This window comes from Lontra canadensis, unplaced genomic scaffold (assembly GCF_010015895.1).
Source record: "Lontra canadensis isolate GAN:19392208 unplaced genomic scaffold, GSC_riverotter_1.0 scaffold29, whole genome shotgun sequence".
Classification (NCBI taxonomy): Eukaryota; Metazoa; Chordata; class Mammalia; order Carnivora; family Mustelidae; genus Lontra; species Lontra canadensis.
The window spans coordinates 13,741,814-13,764,341 of record NW_022631023.1 but is presented as its reverse complement, the minus strand read 5'-3'; the positions used below and the strand labels follow the sequence as shown (position 1 = coordinate 13,764,341).

Genomic DNA, 22,528 nt, shown 5'->3' with positions numbered 1-22,528 from the left:
TGGTTGATCCAAGCATTCTTAAGAAAGGTGGTCTTTAGCTTCCAGGTGTTTGAGTTCCTTCTGAACTTTTCCTTGTTATTGAGCTCCAGTTTCAAAGCACTGTGATCTGAGAATATGCAGGGAATAATCTCAGTCTTTGGGTATCGGTTGAGTCCTGATTTGTGACCCAGTATGTGGTCTATTCTTGAGAAGGTTCCATGTGCACTTGAGAAGAATGTGTATTCTGTTGTTTTAGGGTGGAATGTTCTGTATATATCTTTGAGGTCCATCTGGTCCAATGTGTCATTCAATGCTCTTGTTTCTTTATTGATTTTCTGCTTTGATGATCTATTTCTGAGAGAGGTGTGTTAAGATCTCCTACTATTAATGTATTCATATCAATGTGAGAGAGGAATCCATTAGAATCCTAGAGAACATAGGCAGTAACCTCTTCGATATCAGCCACAGCAACTTCTTTCAAGATATGTCTCCAAAAGCAAAGGAAACAAAAATGAAAATAAACTTTTGGGACTTCATCAAAATCAAAAGCTTCTGCACAGCAAAGGAAACAGTCAAGAAAACAAAGAGGCAACCTACAGAATGGGAGAAGATATTTGCAAATGACAGTACAGACAAAAGGTTGATATCCAGGGTTTATAAAGAACTCCTCAAACTCAACACACACAAAACAGATAATCATATCAAAAAATGGGCAGAAGATATGAACAGACACTTCTCCAATGAAGACATACAAATGGCTATCAGACACATGAAAAAATGTTCATCATCACTAGCCATCAGGGAGATTCAAATTAAAACCACATTGAGATATCACCTTATACCAGTTAGAATGGCCAAAATTAGCAAGACAGGAAACAACCTGTGTTGGAGAGGATGTGGAAAAAGGGGAACCCTCTTACACTGTTGGTGGGAATGCAAGTTGGTGTAGCCACTTTGGAGAACAGTGTGGAGATTCCTCAAGAAATTAAAAATAGAGCTTCCCTATGACCCTGCCATTGCACTACTGGGTATTTACCCCAAAGATACAGATGTAGTGAAAAGAAGGGCCATCTGTACCCCAATGTTTATAGCAGCAATGGCCATGGTCGCCAAACTCTGTAAAGAACCAAGATGCCCTTGAACAGACGAATGGATAAGGAAAATGTGGTCCATATACACTATGGAGTATTATGCCTCCATCAGAAAGGATGAATACCCAACTTCTTGTAACAACATGGACGGGACTGGAAGAGATTATGCTGAGTGAAATAAGTCAAGCAGAGAGAGTCAATTATCATATGGTTCCACTTATTTGTGGAGCATAACAAATAACATGGAGGACAAGGGGAGTTAGAGAGGAGAAGGGAGTTGGGGGAGATTGGAAGGGGAGGTGAACCATGAGAGACTATGGACTCTGTAAAACAATCTGAGGGGTTTGAAGCGGCAGGCGGTGGGAGGTTGGAGGAACCAGGTGGTGGGTATTAGAGAGGGCATGTATTGCATGGAGCACTGGGTGTGGTGCAAAAACAAGGAATACTGTTATGCTGAAAATTAAAAAAAAGTAATAATTAAATTTAATTTAATTTTTTAAAAATTAAAAAAATAAGAATGAAATCTTGCCCTTTGCAATGACATGGATGGAGCTAGAGAGGATTGATAATGCTAAGCAAAGTAAGTCAGAGGAGGAAAAATACCATATTATTAATTTTCATTATAGTTTGTTCATTTTCCATTAAATTGATTACATTCCTGTCTTTACTTTTCTATAATTCTTCTTACTATATATTTAATCTTTTCTTCATTTCTAGCTTTTTAAGGTAGCTTAGAGCACTGATCTTTAACATGTTCTTTTTTCTAAAATAAATAGTTAAAGCTATAAATTTCCTTCTGATCACTTCTTCAGTGGTAAGTCATACATTTGGAATGTTGTATTTCTTTATTAATCAATTCAAAATATCTTCTAACTTCCCATGTGGTTTCTTTTTTTATCTATATGTTTTTTAATTGGAGTTGTTTCCTGATCCAGGAAGACTGTGTCCTCATATCTCAGACTCTCCCACCTCCTATAAGAGACCTCTTGGCAGTGAAGGATGTAGGTGGGGAATCCCACCATGCACTATTACACCAAAAGATACACAGCAGATGGACTGGCCAAACTCCTTCCACAATTCAGGTAGCAATGGCAGGGACCAGTGGGACAGCAAGTGGTGCAAGTTAAACCAAACAGACCAAAATAACACAATAACTCTGAAAATTATGAATCATAATCCACAAGATCCATGTGCTAAGGCTAAGCAGGGTGACTACGTGCTTTTGAAAAAAAAATTTTAATGAGATCAAGATGCTTCAAATACACAAAATTACTATCATAGCCATCATACCAAAAAACAAGAAAATTATACCTTGAATGAGAAAAGATAATTAGCTGACCCTAACACTAATCAGGTTTTCCATTCACATGACACAAATTTTAAAGTAACTGTCATGAAAGTGTTTCAACAATCAAGTGTGTAAACCTGGCAATTCACAGACCTGTACCCCTGGGGCTAATAATACATTATATGTTAATAAAAAATTAAAAATTTTTAAAAAATGTTTCAACAATCAAATTCTCTTGAAACAAATGACTTGGAAGTAAAAGAATGGAAATACATATACATATTATACAAATAGCAACTATTAAGAAAGCTGGAGTAGCTATAACAGTATCAGAATAAATATACTTTAAAAACAAAAACATTTAATAGAAATAAAGGTGGACATTTTGTGATGATAAGTAGGGTAATCTTTCAGGAAGATATAAGGTATGTACTGGTGTTAAATCCACTTGGTGCAAACAACAGACCACCAAAGTAAACAAATTTTTAAAAAAATGACAGAATTGAAAGAAAAAAAGGACTGGAATAATAATAATTGAAGATGTCAAAATCTCACTTTGATTAATGGATATAGCAACTACATAAAAGATTATAATATACATAAATTTGAAAAACAAAATAAAACACTATAAGCCAACTAGAACTAACACTCTTCTAGACAGCATTCTGTCCAACTGCAAGAAAACACATATTTCTTTCAAGTACACATATAGAATGTTCTCCAAGATAGATCATATATTAGGACAAAAATAAGAGTCAGCGAATTTACAATAATTGAAATTGCATATAGTCTTATGTGCTATCTTCAGCTTATAGAAGAAAGCTCATCTACCTAATTCTCTCCTCTAGATGCTTTTAGAACATGCATTTGGGGGCAGCCTGATAATTTGATCTCCGTTCAAATTTTGGCTGATTTTGGCCAGCCTCATAATTCGATCTCTATTCAGAAAGTAATTTTGATGGATCCATTGTCAGTCTTAATTTTGCCAAATTCCAACATTACTTTCTAAAATACTAAATCTAAAATACTAATAGATACAATTGATTTGTATTTTATAATTGCTGAGATTATTGTTATTTAGTAGAAATAAATCAGGTGAATTAAGAGAGGTTATTATAAACACCTTTAATGAATAGACTACCAAGATCAAGGATACATTCACTGCCTCTATTTTGGATCAGACTAAAATTTACATAATTTTTGTCTGTACAAGCCACTGCCTTATTATAAAACAGGTCTCTTTCCAAGATGCAAGCAGAAATTGACCCTTTGAAAATTTCACTGAAATAAACTTCAAAATTCTTTATCTTCCTCAGTATTTTTCACGAGACTAGAACAAATAATCCTAAAATTTGTATGAACCATGGAAGACCCCAAATAACCAAAGCAAACTTGAAAAAGAAAAACAAAATTGGAGGTATCACAATTCCTGACTTCAAGTTATATACAAATCTATAATAATCAAAACGGTATGGTACTGGCACAAAAGTAGACACCTGAATCAATGGAACAGAATGGAAATCCCAGAAATAAACCCATAGTTACATGGTCAATTAATATTTGACAAAGGAGGAAAGAATATGCAATGAGAAAAAGTCTCTCTAACAAAAGGTCTTAGGAAAACTGATTAGCCACATTCCAAAGAATGAAACTGGACCACTTCCTTACATCATACACAAAAATAAACTCAAAATGGATTAAGGGCCTAAATATGAGACCTGAAATGTTGAAAATCCTAGAAGGGAGCACAGGCACTAATGCCTTTGACATTAGTCCTACAAACATTTTTCTAGATATGTCTCCTGAAGCAAAGGAAATAGAAGCAAAAATAGGACTACATAAAAAAATATACAGGGGCACCTGGGTGGCTCAGGGGGTTGAGCCTCTGCCTTTGGCTCAGGTCATGATCCCAGGGTCCTGGGATCGAGTCCCGCATCAGGCTCTCTGCTTGGCAGGGAGCCTGCTTCCTCCTCTCTCTCTGTCTGCCTCTCTGCCTACTTGTGATTTCTGTCTGTCAAATAAATAAGTAATCTTTAAAAAAATATATACATATATTTTTTGCACAGCAAGGGAAACAATCAAAAAAGTTAAAATACAACCTACTGAATGGGAGAAGATATTTGCAAATGATATATCCAATAAAGGGCTTGTGAACAAAAATATGTCAAAAATTTATACAAATCAACCAAAAGAATGAATAATTCAGTTTAAAAATGGGCAGAAGACATGAACAGACATTTCTTCAAAGATAAATGGCCAACAGACACATGAAAAGATGCTCAACATCACCCATCATGGGAAAAATGAAAATCCATACCACAATAAGGTATCACCTCACACCTATCAGAATGGCTAAAATCCAAAACAGAAGAAACCACAAGTATTGTATAAAAATGTGGAGAAAAAACAACACTCATGCACTGTTGGTGGGAATGCAAACTGGTGCAGCCACTCTAGAAAATAGTATTGAGGTTCCTGAAAAAGTCAACAATTGAACTACCATATGATCCAGTAATTTTACTGAACATTCATCCAAAGAATATGAAAACACTAATTCAAAAAGATAAAGCACCCCTGTGTTTATTGCCTCATTACTTACATTAGCCAAATCATTGAAGCACCTCAAGTGTTCATGGACAGATGAATGGATAAAAGAGATGTGGTACAAATATACAATGGGATATTATTCAGTCACTAAAAAAGAATGGAATCTTTCCATTTGCAAAGACATGGATGGAGCTAGAGAGTATAATAATAAGTGAAATAAGTCAGTCAAAGATAAATACCATATGATTTCACTCATACATGGAATTTAAGAAATAAATAAACAAAGAAAAAAAAAGAGAGACATAAACCAAGAAACAGACTTTTAATTGAGAACAAACTGATGGTTACCACAGTGGGAGTGGGTAGGTGTATGGATGAAATTCGTGTAGGGAATTAAGGAGTGCACTTGTGATGAGCGCTGGGTGGTATGAAATTGTTAATTCACTGTATTGTTCACCTAAAACTAATATGACACTGTATGTTAACTATACTGGAATTAAAATAAAATAAAAAAATAAATAAAGCACTGTAAGAATGACTATATTCAACCATTCATCTAACTTATGAACTGTGGATAACCAAAAGGGTCAAAACCACACACACACACACACACACAAACACACATGCATACACACACACATGCCCACACACACACGTGAAACCTGGATAAATAAATATACACCAAATGTTGTAGGTATGCAAACACTACTTATTTTTTTAATTAAAAGATACTTATTTGTTTGAGAGAGAAAGCATATGCATTAGAAAGAAAATGAGCAGAGTGGGGGCAGGCAGAGGGAGAGAGAGAAGCAAAGTCCAACTGAGCAGGGCCCCAATGTGGGACTCCATCCCAGGACACTGGGATCACGACCTGAGCCAAAGGCAGACACAACTGACTGAGCCACCCAGGTGCCCTGCAAGCACTACTTTTTTTTTTTTTAAGATTTTATTTATTTATTTGACTGAGAGAGAGATCACAAGTAGGCAGAGAGGCAGGCAGAGAGAGAGGGGGAAGCAGGCTCCCCACTGAGCAGAGAGCATAATGTGGGGCTTGATCCCAGGACCACGAGATCATGACCCGAGCCGGAGGCAGAGGCTTAACCAACTGAGCCACCCAGGTGCCCTGCAAGCACTACTTTTAATGAAAAATGAATTTAGACATTTTTCTCAAATGGAAATGGTGGATATTGTTTGTGTTCAATCATGTAGCAGTAAAGAACAAATGTATATTTTTCTCAATTGTTGAAAACTCAGGTGATGTCAGTCAAAAGCTTTCTGATGTTACATGGTAGTCTAAGATTTGACAGTCATTATTTGAACAGACTATAACATAGTTTATTATAAATAATATAGGGAATACATATAGGATCTCATAGGAAATTTTCCTAAACAAATCCGTACTTTAGAATTTCTCAGAAGAAGCCGGAAGACCAATATCCTCCATAGCAGCATGGACGGTAAGAAGCATATCCGTAGCCACCATAGCCACATCCATAGCCACACCCCAGGCCACCATAGCCATAGCCCAGACCACCATAGTAGTTGTTGTGGAAGCTCATAGTGTAAGAAGAAGTCTCAGTTGAAAAGCAGGATCAGTTTCCAGGGTTTTAAGTTTATAATCAACACAAGGCCTTCTACACCAACTGAGTGGTATGTAGGGCAAACCACAAGCTCTATTGGATTTGTGCTTCAAACTAATTGGCATTATAACCATCTCAAGAATTCCTCATAACCAAAATATCCAAGACAATTTTGCTGTGTCTCAGGATGCCTGTAATGAAATCATGTGCCTTTAATGAAAGGGTTTTCTCCTACTTTGGTGACTTGTTTATTCCAGATGTGAGATCAAAACTCTATTACTGGCTACCATGAGATCACATAACCCATAGGTGTTCCACTTCTTCAAAATCCTTTTTTCCTTTAATAATATCCTCCTTCCTAGCTGCATATATGCACCCTTGGGAGTAAAAGTATGGTTTCAAAGATGTAGGAAAGGTGGGAAAATTTGTGGAGAAGATAGGGCAGAAGTCACGTAGACTACATAGAGAAAACATGGCAAGGTTCAGTTGTAAATATCTGAATGATTAATGTGTTTTATTGTGTTTTTGGTAGTTTTTTGTATGTGTGTGAAGCTGTATTATCCACTTTGGTTTATACCTCACATGTGTATGCATCTATCATTTTGTATATGATCAAAAACCACAGTAGAATCCCTAAAGTTTAAATCCATGGACCAGGGGCACCTAGGTGGCTCAGTCAGTTAATCTTCTGCCTTTGGCTCAGGTCATGGTCTCAGAGACCTGGGATCAAGCCAGCTTCACATAGGGCTCCCTGCTCAGTGGGGAGTCTGTTTCTCCCTCTCCCTCTGCCCCTGCATTGCTCGTTCTCTATCTCTCCCAAATGAATAAATAAAATCTTTAAACCAATCAATCAATCAATCAACCAATCAATCCATGGACCATGGCTATATAGAAATGGATTTACTGTATTAGTAATTTGAGCTTAAAAATCTATTCCAGAAAATTTTAAAGATTTACTAACAACATGTACTCCCTGCTATGACACAAGAGATAGGTATACCTCCTTTGATATTTTTGCCCAAAACGTATAACCTCAACTTTGTTATAAGAAAACAAACTCAAATTTTGCAACATACTATAGAACATTTGACTTTTTAAATTGTTAATGCCATAAAAGTTAAAAAGTACAGAAATTGTCACCAGTTTGGGGGAGACAAAAGACATAAGACAATCAAATGCCATGTAGGACCTTGAATTGGGTCCTGGACCAGAAAAAGGACACTAGAGAAAAAAAAAAATGGCAAAACCCAAATAAAATGTTCAAGTTAGTTAAGAATATGGTGCAAGGTTAATTTCTTAGTTTTGATAATTGCACTTGGTTATGAAAGGTATTAACATAGTTGTGTAACTGGGTAAAGAGTAAATGGGAAAATTCTATATATTTTGCAATTTTTGGTAGCTCAAATTATTTCAAAATAAAAGAATATTAAAATTATACTTGATTGTATTGATTTGGTCACTTATTAACCTTTTCATGCGTCAAACTTAAGAATCAATCATCGGTCAGGCACTACTGTGAGCATTGGAAATAGAGGAATGGACAGGACAGACAAGATCCCTATTGTTATGGAGTTTAAATTCTAGATTGAGCAAGGGCAGGAAATGCAGGCAGATATTTGAAAGCAAATGACAAGTGAAGGAGATCATTTCTGATAGGGATAAATCTATTTACATTACAAATCAAGGCAAGGTAAGGTAAATTTTAAAAGAGCACTAGTGAGAGATTACTTCAGACTAGATGGTCAGGGGAAAGGAAGAAAAGGTCTTAGCTATTTTTGTTATTACTTTCAAGGGTTCAGCAACCAACCCCCAAGCAGAAGTTTTAAGTTGGAAATAGGTTTGCTACATCTGAAGAACAAAAGGACTACTGATTTCTATGTATTATAAAGAGAGGAAGAGTGTTCCAACAGATGCTCATAGATCTAGTTAAGGCTAGAACAGGGCAGCCCATAAAGGCTGTGTTTCTAAGCTTCCAGTTACTAAGTATAGGAAATAAGAATTTGATTTTCAGATAAATAATTTATATATCTAAGCATATCCCATGTAATATTTGGGAAATTCAATATTCTGAATTCAAATTTTGAAATTCAGATTTAACTGGGTGTCATGTAAATTCTAGCAACGTTAATGTGGAAATGCAGTAAAGAATAAACCAGGGGGAGGAACCCCAAGTGATTTATGTCTTGTATGCTTTAAGAGGTAGAAGGAAGGAGGGAGGGAAGGAGGGAAGGAAGGAAGGAAGATAGGAGGGAAGGAAAGAAGGAAGGAAGGAAACTGAGTCTACAAAGAATCTAGAACTTAGTTTCATTTTATTATATTTTTGATGACATTTAACACTCTAAGGAGATGTCAAGTGATCATTTGGATATATACCAGAATTGGAAATGTGAATGGAGATTAATTGGATAAAATAATGTATCCAGAATAATCCTGAAAGTTTAAATACTATATTGAATACTACAAAACTAATATAACACAGACTATGTGTTATCTACACCAGAGTAAAAAGAAAAAAACACTTAATTAAAAAAAAAAGTGTTTAAATGTAAACTATAGGCAGGTCAAGCACCTAGCTGGGCACCTTCACATTTGAAAATAAGATCTGAAGAGGAGAAAAGAAAAGGGATACTATACCAGAAGCACCTGGTGATACTACAATTAAATCCAATGTGTGCAGTAGGATATAGATAAGCGTCAGGGAATTTTTTAGGAATGAGAAGAGGAGCTGGTGAATCTGAATGCTACTTAGAGTCTTAGTGAAATGAGGACTGTCTCTCAAGCTTTGACAAGGTTGGGGTGTTGGTGACCCCTGCAGGAGCGGTTTTGGTGGAGTGGTGAGGGCAAAAGACCAAAAGTGTGAGGAAAGACGTAAAGAGAAAGCTACCATGGAAAAAGACGTGCAGTTTTGCAATGAAACAGAAGAAAATGTGAGAGCAGCTGGACAGGACGAAGGACACAAGGAGGGTTGTTTCATTCTGCTTTTGATCATGGAATGTACTTCAGAACTAAATGTGGTTCAGAAAATCACAGCAGAAAACAAATTGTTAATGGAATCTCCTTGGGTGCAAGCTCTCAGTTATGATCAGAGAGACAACTTGGTTGTTCAAAAGAAACAAATTAGCCCCAGGAAGTAAATTCTATAGAGATACAACCCCATAAATAATATTATTAGGGGTATTGTATTGCACAAAATAATAATGTCTTTTACAGCTGTATTAATCAAATACCAAAAAAAAAGTTAATTATAGTTGATTTTTTTTTTAACTGACTATCAATTTCAGGTGATATTCTAAGAACTTGACCTAGAGGAAGCCTGATCAGCATGTTATTCAAATTAGTTTTTACCAAAAACTTATTCTAACTTATTACTTAATTGACTGTGATAGTTGAGACTACTTTTAATTTCTGTATGGAAAATCTGAAAACAATAGAGTGAAGATGTCCTCTCCTTCTAAGATGTCAATCCACTAAATGGTGAATAAAATGACACAATAATATGCCCATTTTACAAAAATGAAGCTACCAAAAGACACACATAGAAACAACATTCAAAAACACACACTAGATGAAAGGTTGAATGTGTTTGATCAGATCCTCAGTGTGAAAACATTTATTTTATTAAGAGGCATTGTTGACTCCTTAGATATACTTAAAAGACAGATGAATTGGAAAATTTTAAAAATTTTGCGTCTTCATTCTTATAATCTATGGAGAAGAGTTAAGTAAAATACAGAGAGTGTCCATCATCTTTTACTCCCTGTCTCCACGTATGGTTATGAGGGGATACATAAAAGTAATAGTTTGACTCAGAAATATCACTAGAAAAACAAAAACACTGACAGATTCCACATGATGTGTGGATGACACCTCCCCACACACATTCTTGGAAAGACACAAAGGTACATTTTTTTAACTGTCACATGAAACTATTCTCACTTTTCCAGTGCCTTCCAATGGGAAGAATTACCACATTAATTTAAATAAAGACTAATAATGGTAGGGCTATGCAAGAGAATGCAGTATGATCAGTTACGTAGAGAATAATGCTAGGCATTTCGATAAAGGAACAGACCTCTGTGTAATACATTGTAAATGCAAATATGCAATGTTAAACCTATTGGACAGCTCCTTAGATTATTATTCTAATATTGATGAGAATACTTATTTGTATAATTGTATGCTCAATGTAGAGAGAGAAAAGCAGAACAATTGGATTCCAAGGAATAACTTACTTTGTAGTTCTTCAGTAGAAATTGAATATAAATGGGAATTAGACTCATTGATACACATAGAAAAGGATAATGCATCTTGTTCAGACTTGGTATTTTGGAAAATTTAATTGAATTATTATCAACATCATGGGGATGAAAGATACATGATGGTTTTAGTATAAAAAGGAACTGAATCCCTGCAGAAAACAATTAACTTGGCTCAAAAGAAGAGAGTCAAAAGTAGTAGTATTGTTATGAATTGTAAAAAAACATTAGTGAAACTAACTAGTGCCAAGAGCAAATAAGATTGAGACTGATAAATGTATTCTTTCCTGATACAAAGAATGGTTAAAGGAAGCTAAAATGAAATTCTAATTTGAGGCTGGGCTGCATAGGTGTGAGTGTGTATCTCCTCTCCTTGAAGCCCTTGATTGATTGGGAGTCCAAATGGAGAGCCAAACACAGCGAGCCTCCCAAATACCTCTAAGACTTATTTTATGGTTGAGGAACAACAAACTAATTAGATTAGTCATAAGATTAGCCAGTGCCATGACTCCTGCAGTGTATCCCACCCATACTGAGGGTATATAAAAGGTCTCTGCAGGGGAATTGTCCACACTGAAGTGACACTTCTCTCCTCCTTTACCCAAGGACAACCTCAACAACCAACACCATGTGTGGCAGCTACTACGGAGGCTGTGGCTACGGAGGCTGTGGCTATGGAGGCTGTGGCTACGGAGGCTGTGGCTATGGAGGCTATGGCTACGGAGGCCTGGGCTGTGGCTATGGTTCCAGCTATGGCTGTGGCTTCCGCAGACTGGGCTGTGGCTATGGCTGTGGCTGTGGCTACGGCTATGGCTCCCGCTCCCTCTGTGGCTGTGGCTATGGATACGGCTCTGGCTATGGCTCTGGTTTTGGCTGCTACTATTGAGGTCGCCATGGGAGACTCTCACCTTCCACACCTGGACATGGGATTCACCAGTTCTGAGCCCCACACGTCTGAACTTTGCTGAAGAGCTGCCGTCAGGAGCCCTTTGGGTCAGATACAGCAATCTTTTTCCTTCCTGTACTTACCTCATGAGAAGTGGGAGCTTGTGAAACTCATCCTGAGAACTGTCTGGTCTCTCATTGGAATGATGCTGCCACAGGTCCTCCCTTTTGATGTTCATGCAGGAACCATTTCTCTAATTTCCTAATAAACTCTTTCAGTGTGGAATAATAAACCTGGCTTTCTTGTCCTTTAAAGTCCAGTATTTGTCATTTTGGCTTTTTTTTTTTCCCCCTGGATGAATTAAAGGAAACAACTGCCTTTTGGGGAGACATCTTGTTTTAATGTTTCTACTTCAGTTGTTTTACCAAATCCTTGATTTGCAACACTAAGGAAGTATCAAACTTGAAGCCTTCATTTTTCTGCTTTGGTAAGGTACTGATAACCATGTGCTATGCAGGTGTGTTGTGAGGATGAAAACAGGTAATTTTTCAATTTAGTTAAGCATTGCCTGGAAACACTATATATTCAAAGTACTTTCATACCAAACCTTAATAGCAAAATCCTTTAGAAGATGCAGAAGTTGGTCCATAATTCTCCAATTCTAGTCTGTTTGGAGGCTTATTTACTTATTTATCTATTAGGTAGAGAGACCATGAGCAGGAGAGAGGCAGAGACAGGCAAAGAGAAACCCCCAAGCAGCCTCTGTGCAGATCTCAGGACACTGAGATCATGACTGAGCGGAAATCAAGAGTCAGAGACTTAACCAACCTGGGATGCCACCCAGGCACACCAATGTTTTGGGGCATATTCAAAGAAGAAGCATTTCCAGGGTGCCTATGTGGCTTAGTGGGTTAAGCCTCCGACCTCGGCCCAGGTCATAATCTCAGGATCCTGGGATTGAGCCCTGCATAGGGCTCTCTGCTCAGCAGGGAGCCTTCTCCCCCCCACCCCCCGCCTGCCTCTCTGCTTGCTTGTGATCTCTCTCTCTCTGCCAAATAAATAAATAGAATCTGAAGAAGAAGAAGAAGAAGAAGAATAAAAGGAGGAGGAGGAGGAGGAGGAGGAGGAGGAGGAGGAAGAAGAAGAAGGAGAAGAAGAAGGAGAAGAAAAAGAAGTATTTTCTATGCTTGCTTAATGCAAGAGGTAGAGAAGTTTAAACCTACTGTTGTACCTAACTTCTATGTGTCTGGAAATATATAGCTTTTTTTAAGTGACACCTTTTCTACCAACTAGTACGTATTTAAGCTTAGAGCCACTTGGTGGTTTTCTTGAGATTTCTTGTTCCTGTGATATATGTGATTCATGGTTGTAGCCATAATCGTTTCTTTCTCCACTAATTTTCTGTGACTAATGTATCTGTAAACGTGGCAATTATTTTCTCTTGATAGAGTATTTCAAGCTTTTGTGTTAGACATGAACGAGTTTAAGTAGCGTTTTAGTGTAAGATAATGGATCTGTCCCAATTCATTTTGACTGGTCCAAGATAGTAAAAAAAGTTGAAGCCATGGAATCAAGATCTCTGGAAAAATCGTTACCCAGAAGAGAGCCCTTTTTTCCTTTAAAACCATTACTTATGAAGACTTGTCTTTCCTATTTATTCTGGAAGCTTAAAATTTTCTTTTAATATTATGCAGAATTTAGATGGTTTATGCTTGTCCATCTCAAACAATGGCAGATTTTTTAAAATTCTTTTGGCCTACCTGGTAGGTCATAACAATGAAACACAAAGAAATTGGATATTGACTTGAGTTAGAGAACAGATCCTAAATTAAAGACTCATGAGACGAGACTGTTACGGATTATAGCTTTCCAAGATCTGCCGCTTAGCCTGTCTTAGCATGAACATATTTGGCTGACATGTTAGCTTCTCTAAGTATTTTGCATCAAGTGAAATGCCACCACTAACAGCCCCAAACAAGCATCTGCTTTGTATTCATATTGGCTGGTTCTCTTCTTTAAAAGCTTCAAATGATGAATAATTCCAACTAAAACTGAAAAACATAAGATTCTTTTACATTTTACCCCATGCCACCGTTGCTTCTTTCTTACACTGAAAGCTCCAGATCCCAACAGCATCACTGTATTAACTCTATTCAAACCTGTCTACAAAATTCACTCTCGAATGCATCCTGAAAGCAATGTCCTGAGCAACTGCTAAAATTCCTTTGCAGCATTCTTAGCATTAGAAGGGATTCCACAAAGAATGGACAGAATATTGTACTCAACATTGATATGGATTAATTTTCTTCCTGAGTAGTTATGCTATTTATCTTATAGAAAGAGTTCTTTTGTTTCCATTTATATTTGATTTCAAGTGTATTTATTCTGTTTTTAAAATATGGGAAGTGTTTCCATGGTTCAGAGATCAAAACTATATACAAAGATACACTCAGTAATAGTCTCACTCCTGTATTTATTCCTTCTACCCATTCCCGCTCACCCAATTTGTATTTTCATTTTCTTCTGCTTTCTTAGTACAGAAGCAAGCATACATCTCATAATTACTTGTTCTTATTGTCCCCCTGTGTTACCTAGAGGTCGTATGCTTTTTCCTAGAGGTTGCACTCTCTCATTTTTATTTTTTATGTTTTTTTTTTATTTTCCCTTTTACTTTTTTTATACTCATATTCAAGCTTTCAAACAGGAGTCACTTACATTTAGGCATTCAAGAAATGACTCACTGAAGATTTCAGTACTGCAAAATAATGTTTTTCTCTATATCGATTCATTTCTCCCAGCATTTACTTTTGAAAAATTTCAAACCTTCAGTTAAGTTGAGAAAGCAGTATAAAGAACAGCAAAGTCCTCTTCACCTAGATTTGGCAATTGCTGGTATTCTGTCAGTTTGGTTTCCCCTTTCTCCCTGTCTGCTCGCTCGCTCTCTCTGTCTCTCTGTCTCTCTGTCTCTTCACAGCTTTTATTTTTGATAGAGAATCCAATGGATGAAAACTACCATACTTTGCAATTTGTTGTCTGTCATAATCTAGAGCACTTCCCAACCTCTTATTGTTATTATTATTATTTTTTTAAGATTTTGTTTGACAGATCACAAGTAGGCAGAGAGGCAGGCAGAGAGAGAGGCAGGGAAGCAGGCTCCCTGCTGAGCAGAGATTCCCCATGCGGGGCTCGATCCCAGGACCCTGAGATCATGACCTGAGCCGAAGGCAGAGGCTTTAACCCACTGAGCCACCCAGGCACCCCCCAACCTCTTATTATTTCATGAGATTAACACATTAGTACATTTTTAACATTGCAAGATAATCATTTACTAAAATACATCACAATCTATTTTTTCTGACTCTAGCAATTAAAATAATCATATATTTTCCAAAACCAATATTTTTAAGACAGAGATTAAGATCATTTGATATGCTAAAAATAAGGAAATTTGTGCCAAAATTAGGTCAATCAAGCCCTGAGTGAATATAAGACAATTTTGTGCTCTTTTTGGTGGGGGGGGCAACTTGGTATTCTATGATAAATTCTGAGAACAAAACCCAAGTATTAAGTGTCAAAATTATATCAGTGAGCATCTTGGGTAATAAGTGAATTACTTAAGAACTTTATATTAATGTTTTCATATTTATAACTGGATCACCCCTAACATATGTAAGTTTAAATATTGTGTTATCACCTTTAGTCCAAATCTTCTGGGATCACTTGGTACAACACCACTCTATTCCTCTTCAGCAATGAAGAAATGACTGTGCAGTTGCTGGGGGTGTTACAGAGTACCATCAGGTGAAGAGCACCGTCAACACAAGATACCACCCACTTCCTGCAGCCAGACTCCCATGATTGATCACTGGAGGGTATAAGGACACACCTTCTTGCCCCAACCTCCAACAATTCTTCTGGGAAATCCCAACTTTCGAATCTTCCATATTGTTTCCTGAGCCTTCCAATGAGCTGACTGCCAACTCAGCTCCCTCCCTACCCCAAGCTGCCTCCTCCTCTTCCTTTCTACAATATTCATTCCAAGAATTTAATTGTTGTAATAATGCTCTGATAGAAAAATAATCTAATCTGGGGTCACAAATGTGCCCAGTTGTCACACTGTTTTAAAGTCTCTTCCCTGACTTTAATATTTCTACAGATTATAGGAGATATTTTCTTTTAGAATATTCCACAGTTCTGATTTTCCTAATGTTTCCTTGTGATTAGAACAAGGTTATGCATTTTGTCAAGCAAATAAAGGAAGGGTTGGTGTTTGGTTTTTGTTGGACTCTATTGGGTGGCACTTGAGGTTGATGAGTTCCATTACCGATGGGGATAATTTTACACTTCATCAATATGATGAGCACCAGATTCCTCTACCTGAAAGTTACTTTTATTATTCTTTTAGCCATTAAGAAATATTTTGGCAGAGATATTTTGTGACTACATGAATATTCCATTCAAATGCCCAAATTTATCATTAGTCTTAGCACTTATTTTTCTTTCTTGCCTGAATTATTTATTATGATGATGGATTGCGAATGTTGATTTTTCTCATTTTCATCTTTTTTTTTTCCCAAATGTATTAGTTGGCATTCTTCAAGGAAGTTTTTCCACTTCATTGTTCAGTTATTTACATCAGTCTAAATTCATTTATTTCTATTATTTATAATTTCTATTATAAATAATCCATTATTATAACAAGGATAGCAACTCCTAGGCTTTCTCATGAGGCAAAATGTATGAATAAATATATTGCATTGTGTGAGATTTAGATTCTTCCACTTAGCTGCCTATAACATTGGTTAAATTATGTAAATTCTTAGGCCTTGTTATTCTTACATAAAAATCACCACCTACAGTTTGGTGTTTTTATGAGAATTAAATGTGTCAAGATATGTAAAGCATTTAAACCATGCCTGGAATTTAATAAATGCTATGTATGTGTTATCAGACACTATTATACACATGGAGTTTTTTTTTCTGCTTCTTCCTATATATAAGAATATTCTCTGTTTATCTTGCCTGGTGCTCTTCATGGAATTCTTGTGTCAGAACTCTGTGTAACAATTTATAATTATTATTTTAATAATAATAACAATTAGATAGCATTTACAAGGTGTTTACCACAGAGCAGTTACTGTGTGAAATCCCTTATGTGCATTATCTCACATCATTCTCAGAACAAGTCTGGTATGTGCTAAAACTATGAACATTTTACAACTGTAAATAAGTAGTGATGAAGAAATGTACTCAAGTGGCAGTTCTCATAACTACAGGATTTTTGTCTCTTTGTGTATAAACATAAAATACTTTATTCTTCCTAGGTAATATTTTTCCCAGAAAAGGCAAAGAAACTCCCAGGACATTTAAATATTAGTATCCTTTAATTGTTAATGTCCGATATGACACTAAATATATGTTTATGTTTTAGGAATCCTCTACATAAAAACGTCTTTCTCTAAATGTTTCTCTGCTCCTCTTTTCTGTTTGTCACTTTTTTTTTTTAAGATTTATTTATTTATTTGACAGAGAGATCACAAGTAGGCAGAGAGGCTGGCAGAGAGAGGAGGGGGAAGCAGGCTCCCTGCTGAGCAGAGATCCCCATGCGGGGCTCAATCCCAAGACCCTGAGATGATGACCTGAGCTGAAGGCAGAGGCTTTAATCCTCTGAGCCACCCAGGCACCCCTGTCACTTTTTATATGTGTGATCCTTACTCTACAATATTAGATACCTGGAATATGTTCTACATATCTCTTTCTATTTTTGTATATTTTTTTCTTATTATGCTTTTACTCTAAATTTTAGAAGAATTTCTGAATTTGTTCCCTGTCTTACTTCATATTAGTATTTGTCTGTCTTTAATGAATCTTTACATTTGGAAGTCAACTCTTTCATGACAAATATGTATTTTCTCTTTCCAGATTTTGCCATTTGCTTGTATGCTTATTCTACTTTTCTAAATTACATGGCTTTTAAACATTACTAAGTTAAAAAAAATGTTTGAGAGTGTTGTTCTTGTCTTATAATAGAACTATTTCAAAATCTAGAGTCATTCTGAGTCCTCAGATTGACGTCCTGATTTGGAATAGCTAGTTCTTTTCATATAGTTCTATCCTTAAAAAGATTTATTTATACCTACCCAGTACTGAGACTAGAGATTTATTCTATCAGAGTTTACATGCGTTCATATGTAAACCTCTCAAACACCGATAACTTAAAGAAAAATATTGAGATTTCCCTCATTTTAGTTTGCCCAATTAGAAATATCCATTATTATCAAAGGAGACAATGCAATAGGCAAAGCTAGTTATTTCTAATACCATGTAAAAGATTTTATGGACATGGTCATTGACATTGTACTTCAGGTTCCTCTGTCTTCTTCTTAAGTGGGATTTTCCTTCTTATACAAAGAATTCTAAGCTATTGCAATGTTCTTTCATCCTAACTTTTTGTAGATAGGTCAGCAAACAACACTCTTCAGATTCTTGTTGGAGATACTTGGTGTCTCAACCCTATCCCTTTGCATTAATCAATACATTCACACAAAGAAGTGGTGGAGATAAACGAATATACATTTCAAAATATGCTTCCAAAGGAGCTTATATTTAACACAAAAATAAATGAGAATTTTTTTCCTGAAGAAAAATTGGGAGAACATGTGCAAACAGAGAGTAACACACATTTTATACTTATCAGATGTGTTCCACTGACTCTTAGGAGTTGATTTTTGTAGGAACATAGAGGTTCAGAGTGGTTATTTGACTTTATCATTGAATTCAACAGTGAACTTCATTGTAGTAAAAGTAATAACATAACAATAATGATGATGATAGCAATGTATTTCTCATATTTTTCAGAGTATGAAATATTTTATCAAAAGCCAGTTTGTTAGGGAAAATCTAGTAGATTCCATGAAAAATTATCTCTGGCAGTATTATTGTTTTAAATTAAAAACACCATACTCCAGTCAGATCACAGAGTTCAAATATTTTAAAAAATTCATAAAAATGTCATTTCATGAATCCAGTGAAACTTCGTCATTTCTTCCTTTTTTCTGACTCTGAATTCAGGGTATAAATTTGAAACCATGGGGGAAGTATTTCATGCTTAAAATAGAGTGTTAAAAGTTTAAGAAATATTAGTGTAAATGAGAAAGTCTGGTTTTCTTAGACCTGGTATTTCAGAATTTTAAACTATTTGCTTTTTATCAAAAACATCATGAAACTAAGTATTCAATTCTTGGCTTTTAGTGGTAAAGCATGTCTTGCATGAAAATGAGAAGACTCCCTCATGGAAAATAATAGGTTTAGGGCAGGAAGTAATAATGGAGAATTCAAGTTTAAGAGAGAATACTATGATCTGCTGAATGTCAATACAACGAAGGTAAAATTATTTATCTGGAGCAGGTCAGAGTTTGTCAATAAAAATGTTATTTCTTGCCATAAAGATTGATTACAAAGGGTAATTAAAGATTTCATGAGTACAGCTTTGAGGATGAGACATCTGATTCTCCTTAATGTCCCAAAGAATGGTTCAGATGTGGTGAAACAAAGCAGATCTCTTCATTGCCTCTGAAGCCATGTCTAAAACCAGAAGTCAACAAATTACTCACAGTGGCCCTGCAAATTAGCCAATGACATGACACGTGTTGTGGGTGACACCCACTCTGAGAGCATATAAAAGACCTCTTCAGGGGGAAAATGTCCACAGTGAAGTGACACTTCTCACCTTCTCTACCCAAGGACAACCTCAACAACCAACAACCAACACCATGTGTGGCAGCTACTACGGAGGCTGTGGCTATGGACGCTATGGCTATGGAGGCTGTGGCTACGGAGGCTGTGGCTATGGAGGCTATGGCTACGGAGGCCTGGGCTGTGGCTATGGCTCCAGCTATGGCTGTGGCTTCCGCAGACTGGGCTGTGGCTATGGCTGTGGCTGTGGCTACGGCTATGGCTCCCGCTCCCTCTGTGGCTGTGGTTATGGATGCGGCTCTGGCTACGGCTCTGGCTTTGGCTGCTACTATTGAGGTCACCATGGGAGACTCTCACCCTCCACACCTTCACTTAATGACTCAGCAGTTCTGAACCACACAAATTTTTGTCTTACCCCCAAGTGATGTTTAATCTATCTTGCACTGCAAACTTCTGATAAGATTTGGTAAATGTCTGATATCTGGAACTGATACCACTTGATACCTGAAAGAATATGAAACTCAACTTGTGAACTCATGTTCCAACAAGGTGATATTATTTTTGTAATTTTATGCTAAATTTGCGTATTTGTTTTCCTAATAAATTTGAATTTCCTTATAAATATGAAAAAGAAAACTTGTTTAATTAATTTATTATGTAGAGTTTGATTTTCTGGGTTATTAATAGAATAACAATTAATTTTCTTTGGGAAATAATTTTCCTCGGTATTCATCTCATCTTTGCTGTACTGATTCTAATATTTGTGATTACAGAAAAATCCCTGACCTTTGTAAATCTTAGTTTCTTGTCTGGTAAAGAGAGGGGAACATATTTTTTTCTTATAATGACTTTAGCTCTATATTTCTTGCCTATAGATTTCTACAGTTTCTTAATTAGTACTTCAGGCTCCTTCCAATCTCAATAGGGACCTGGCATGTTGGGGAGAAGTTGACTTCCCTTAGGTGGCCAGAGATCTATGAGTGCTGATATTGTCAATAAATTTCATTTATACTGCTTAGATACGACATGGGATTTTGTCAGGTGCATGCCAAACCTACAATGCAGAAAGCCCTAGGTCAATTCTCTCCACTGGAATCCACACAGAGCCCTAGTTTGACTTATTCCTAGTTGCTCACAGCCCTATCAACCATTCAGATCAGGCAAAGAAAATTGTATTTAGGAATGGAGGGGAAAATAATATGGTTCAGGTTGCCCCATTGCTTTGTTCAAAAGATTTAGAATCTGCCATAGATATGGGTTAGTATCAGTATTTCAGCAAGTTATTTGACACTAATTTTTATAGGTTCATAATAGACAGGAGATATTGCAGCCTGAGAACATATTACATGAACATAGCTGAATGTATAAAATCTTACCTTCTGCCTTCAGGTTTCTTTTTTAGCTTTTATATATAACATATTCAATCATGACTTTGAGAGAGAAGTTGTAGTGGGTTGAAGCTTACCAGGCTAATCTGCCGCTAACAGAAAACAACAATAACAACAAATAACAATCTTTCAAGATTTTTAACATACCACAACATTCAAAATGTCTAAGATAAAATATAAAATCATATGATGTACAAAAGCCTAGTAATTGTGATCAGTTCTTAAAGGAGAAGAAAACTGAGACGTATCCCACTCTGGCAAACATACTAAAATGGCCCACATTTTTCCCACTTACTGATATTCACACCCTTGCATTACCCCTCCCACTTCTGTATGACAGGACCTGTGGCATCATCTAATCAATAAAGTGTAAATGGGTAATATGATATTACTTTCATGATTATGTTGCATAAGACCGTAATGTCCATCTTTCTTACATATTTTCTTCTTTGCAGGCTATGATTAAGAATACAGCTATGTTGTGTGCTGCCTAATGGAGGTTCACTTGGGAAGGAATTCAAAGTGGCCTCTGGCCAATAGCTGGCAAGAAACTTAGACCCTAGGGAAATATGGATGGCTCAGCAATTTAAGCATCCAACTCTTGACTTCAGCTGAGGTCATATTTCAGGGTTGTGAGATCAAGCCTCGTGTCAGGCTCTGCACTGAGTATGGAGCCTGCTTAAGATTTTCTCTCTCCTTCTCCTTCTGTGCCTCCCCTCTTCATGTTCACTCTCTGTCAAAAAAAAAGAAAGAAACTGAAGCCCTCAGACCCACAATCCAGGACTCACTGAATTGTGCCAACAACCACGAGGACTTAGAAATGGGATCCCTCCCAAGTCAATCTTCGAGTCAATCCTGGGTTTCAGACCTAGCTGACACCTTGACTACAGCCTTGTGAGAAATCCTTAAGCAGCAGAGCCAGCTATGTTATATTGAGCAGAGACTAACAAAAAATGTGAAATAATAAACGTGTGATTTTTAAGTTGTTAAGTTTGTGGTAAAAACAATAGGTAGACTACTATAGATGCAGGGCTCAATCTCACAACCCTGAGATCATGACCTGAACTGAAATCAAGAGTTGGACACTTAACCCTCTAAACCACCCAGGTGTTCCTAAGCAACTTTATAAGTATGATCCATAGGGTATAGATAAACACTGAATGAAAAGAAAAGGAAAAAAAGAAGAGATCTTCAACAGAGAAATAGAAATGTAAAAAGTGCCAAATGAAAAGTTTATAACTAAAAATATACAATATCTGAAATGTTAAAAAAAGATCCTTTCGATGGGTTCACTAACAGAACTGAGATATCAGAGGAAAGAGCCAGAAAATCTGATGATAAATCAGGAGAAATTTTGGAATGCAAAAACAAAAACAAAAACCAAGGGAATCCAACTATAAACTATGAAAAAAAGTCTCAGTAATTTGTAGGACATACCAAAATTTCTAATATTCATAGCACTAGAATCTCAAATGCAGGGGAATACAGATTGACACAGAAATCATATTTAAAGAAATAATGGTTGAAATTTTCTCAAATTTGGTAAAATTCACACATTTAGACAGTCAAAAAGTTGTAAATCCCAATTAGAATAAACAAAAAATTATGTCCATATGCAAATGAACCAAAGTGAGTTTTCTCCTTGATGAGTCAGAAATGCATAAAGTTGAGTTGTCACACAAAGAAATTTGTTTGCAGTAAATAAGGGAATCATGGGGAATGGCTTCCAAAGCCATGATGCCCCAAGAGAAGGTGAACGGATTCTTTTTGTTTAGGGTTATGATGAATATTTAGATAGTGAAGCCTTGTTGTGTATGT

The 22,528-nt window shown here is 36.4% G+C and overlaps 3 protein-coding genes across 3 annotated transcripts; 2 read left to right on the top strand and 1 right to left on the bottom strand.

Annotated features, from left to right (window-relative positions):
* Window positions 1–6,317: 6,317 nt before the first annotated feature.
* LOC116872399 (keratin-associated protein 20-2-like) lies at window positions 6,318–6,464 on the bottom strand. Its single transcript, XM_032865565.1, has one exon. The coding sequence runs from the start codon at window positions 6,462–6,464 to the stop codon at window positions 6,318–6,320; it is 147 nt and encodes a 48-aa protein (XP_032721456.1).
* A 2,906-nt stretch (window positions 6,465–9,370) lies between these two features.
* LOC116872352 (lamprin 1.8-10-like) lies at window positions 9,371–11,627 on the top strand. Its single transcript, XM_032865527.1, has 2 exons — window positions 9,371–9,615; window positions 11,348–11,627. Exons 1-2 carry the CDS (start codon window positions 9,371–9,373, stop codon window positions 11,625–11,627), a joined length of 525 nt encoding a protein of 174 aa, XP_032721418.1.
* Window positions 11,628–11,634: 7 nt separating this feature from the next.
* Window positions 11,635–19,731, top strand: LOC116872351 (keratin-associated protein 6-1-like). Its single transcript, XM_032865525.1, has 2 exons — window positions 11,635–11,693; window positions 19,339–19,731. The coding sequence occupies exons 1-2, from the start codon at window positions 11,635–11,637 to the stop codon at window positions 19,655–19,657; spliced, it is 378 nt and encodes a 125-aa protein (XP_032721416.1). The 3' UTR covers window positions 19,658–19,731.
* The last annotated feature ends 2,797 nt before the right edge of the window (window positions 19,732–22,528 follow it).

Excerpts from the sequence above, each read along its gene's own strand:
- LOC116872399 (XM_032865565.1), bottom strand. The coding sequence starts at position 6,464 with ATGAGCTTCCACAACAACTACTATGGTGGTCTGGGCTATGGCTATGGT.
- LOC116872352 (XM_032865527.1), top strand. The coding sequence starts at position 9,371 with ATGGAAAAAGACGTGCAGTTTTGCAATGAAACAGAAGAAAATGTGAGA. Across the intron at positions 9,616-11,347 it reads AAACAAATTAGCCCCAGGAA|GACAACCTCAACAACCAACA; the intron begins GTAAATTCTATA and ends CCTTTACCCAAG.
- LOC116872351 (XM_032865525.1), top strand. The coding sequence starts at position 11,635 with ATGGGAGACTCTCACCTTCCACACCTGGACATGGGATTCACCAGTTCT. Across the intron at positions 11,694-19,338 it reads ACCAGTTCTGAGCCCCACAC|TGAAGTGACACTTCTCACCT; the intron begins GTCTGAACTTTG and ends AAATGTCCACAG.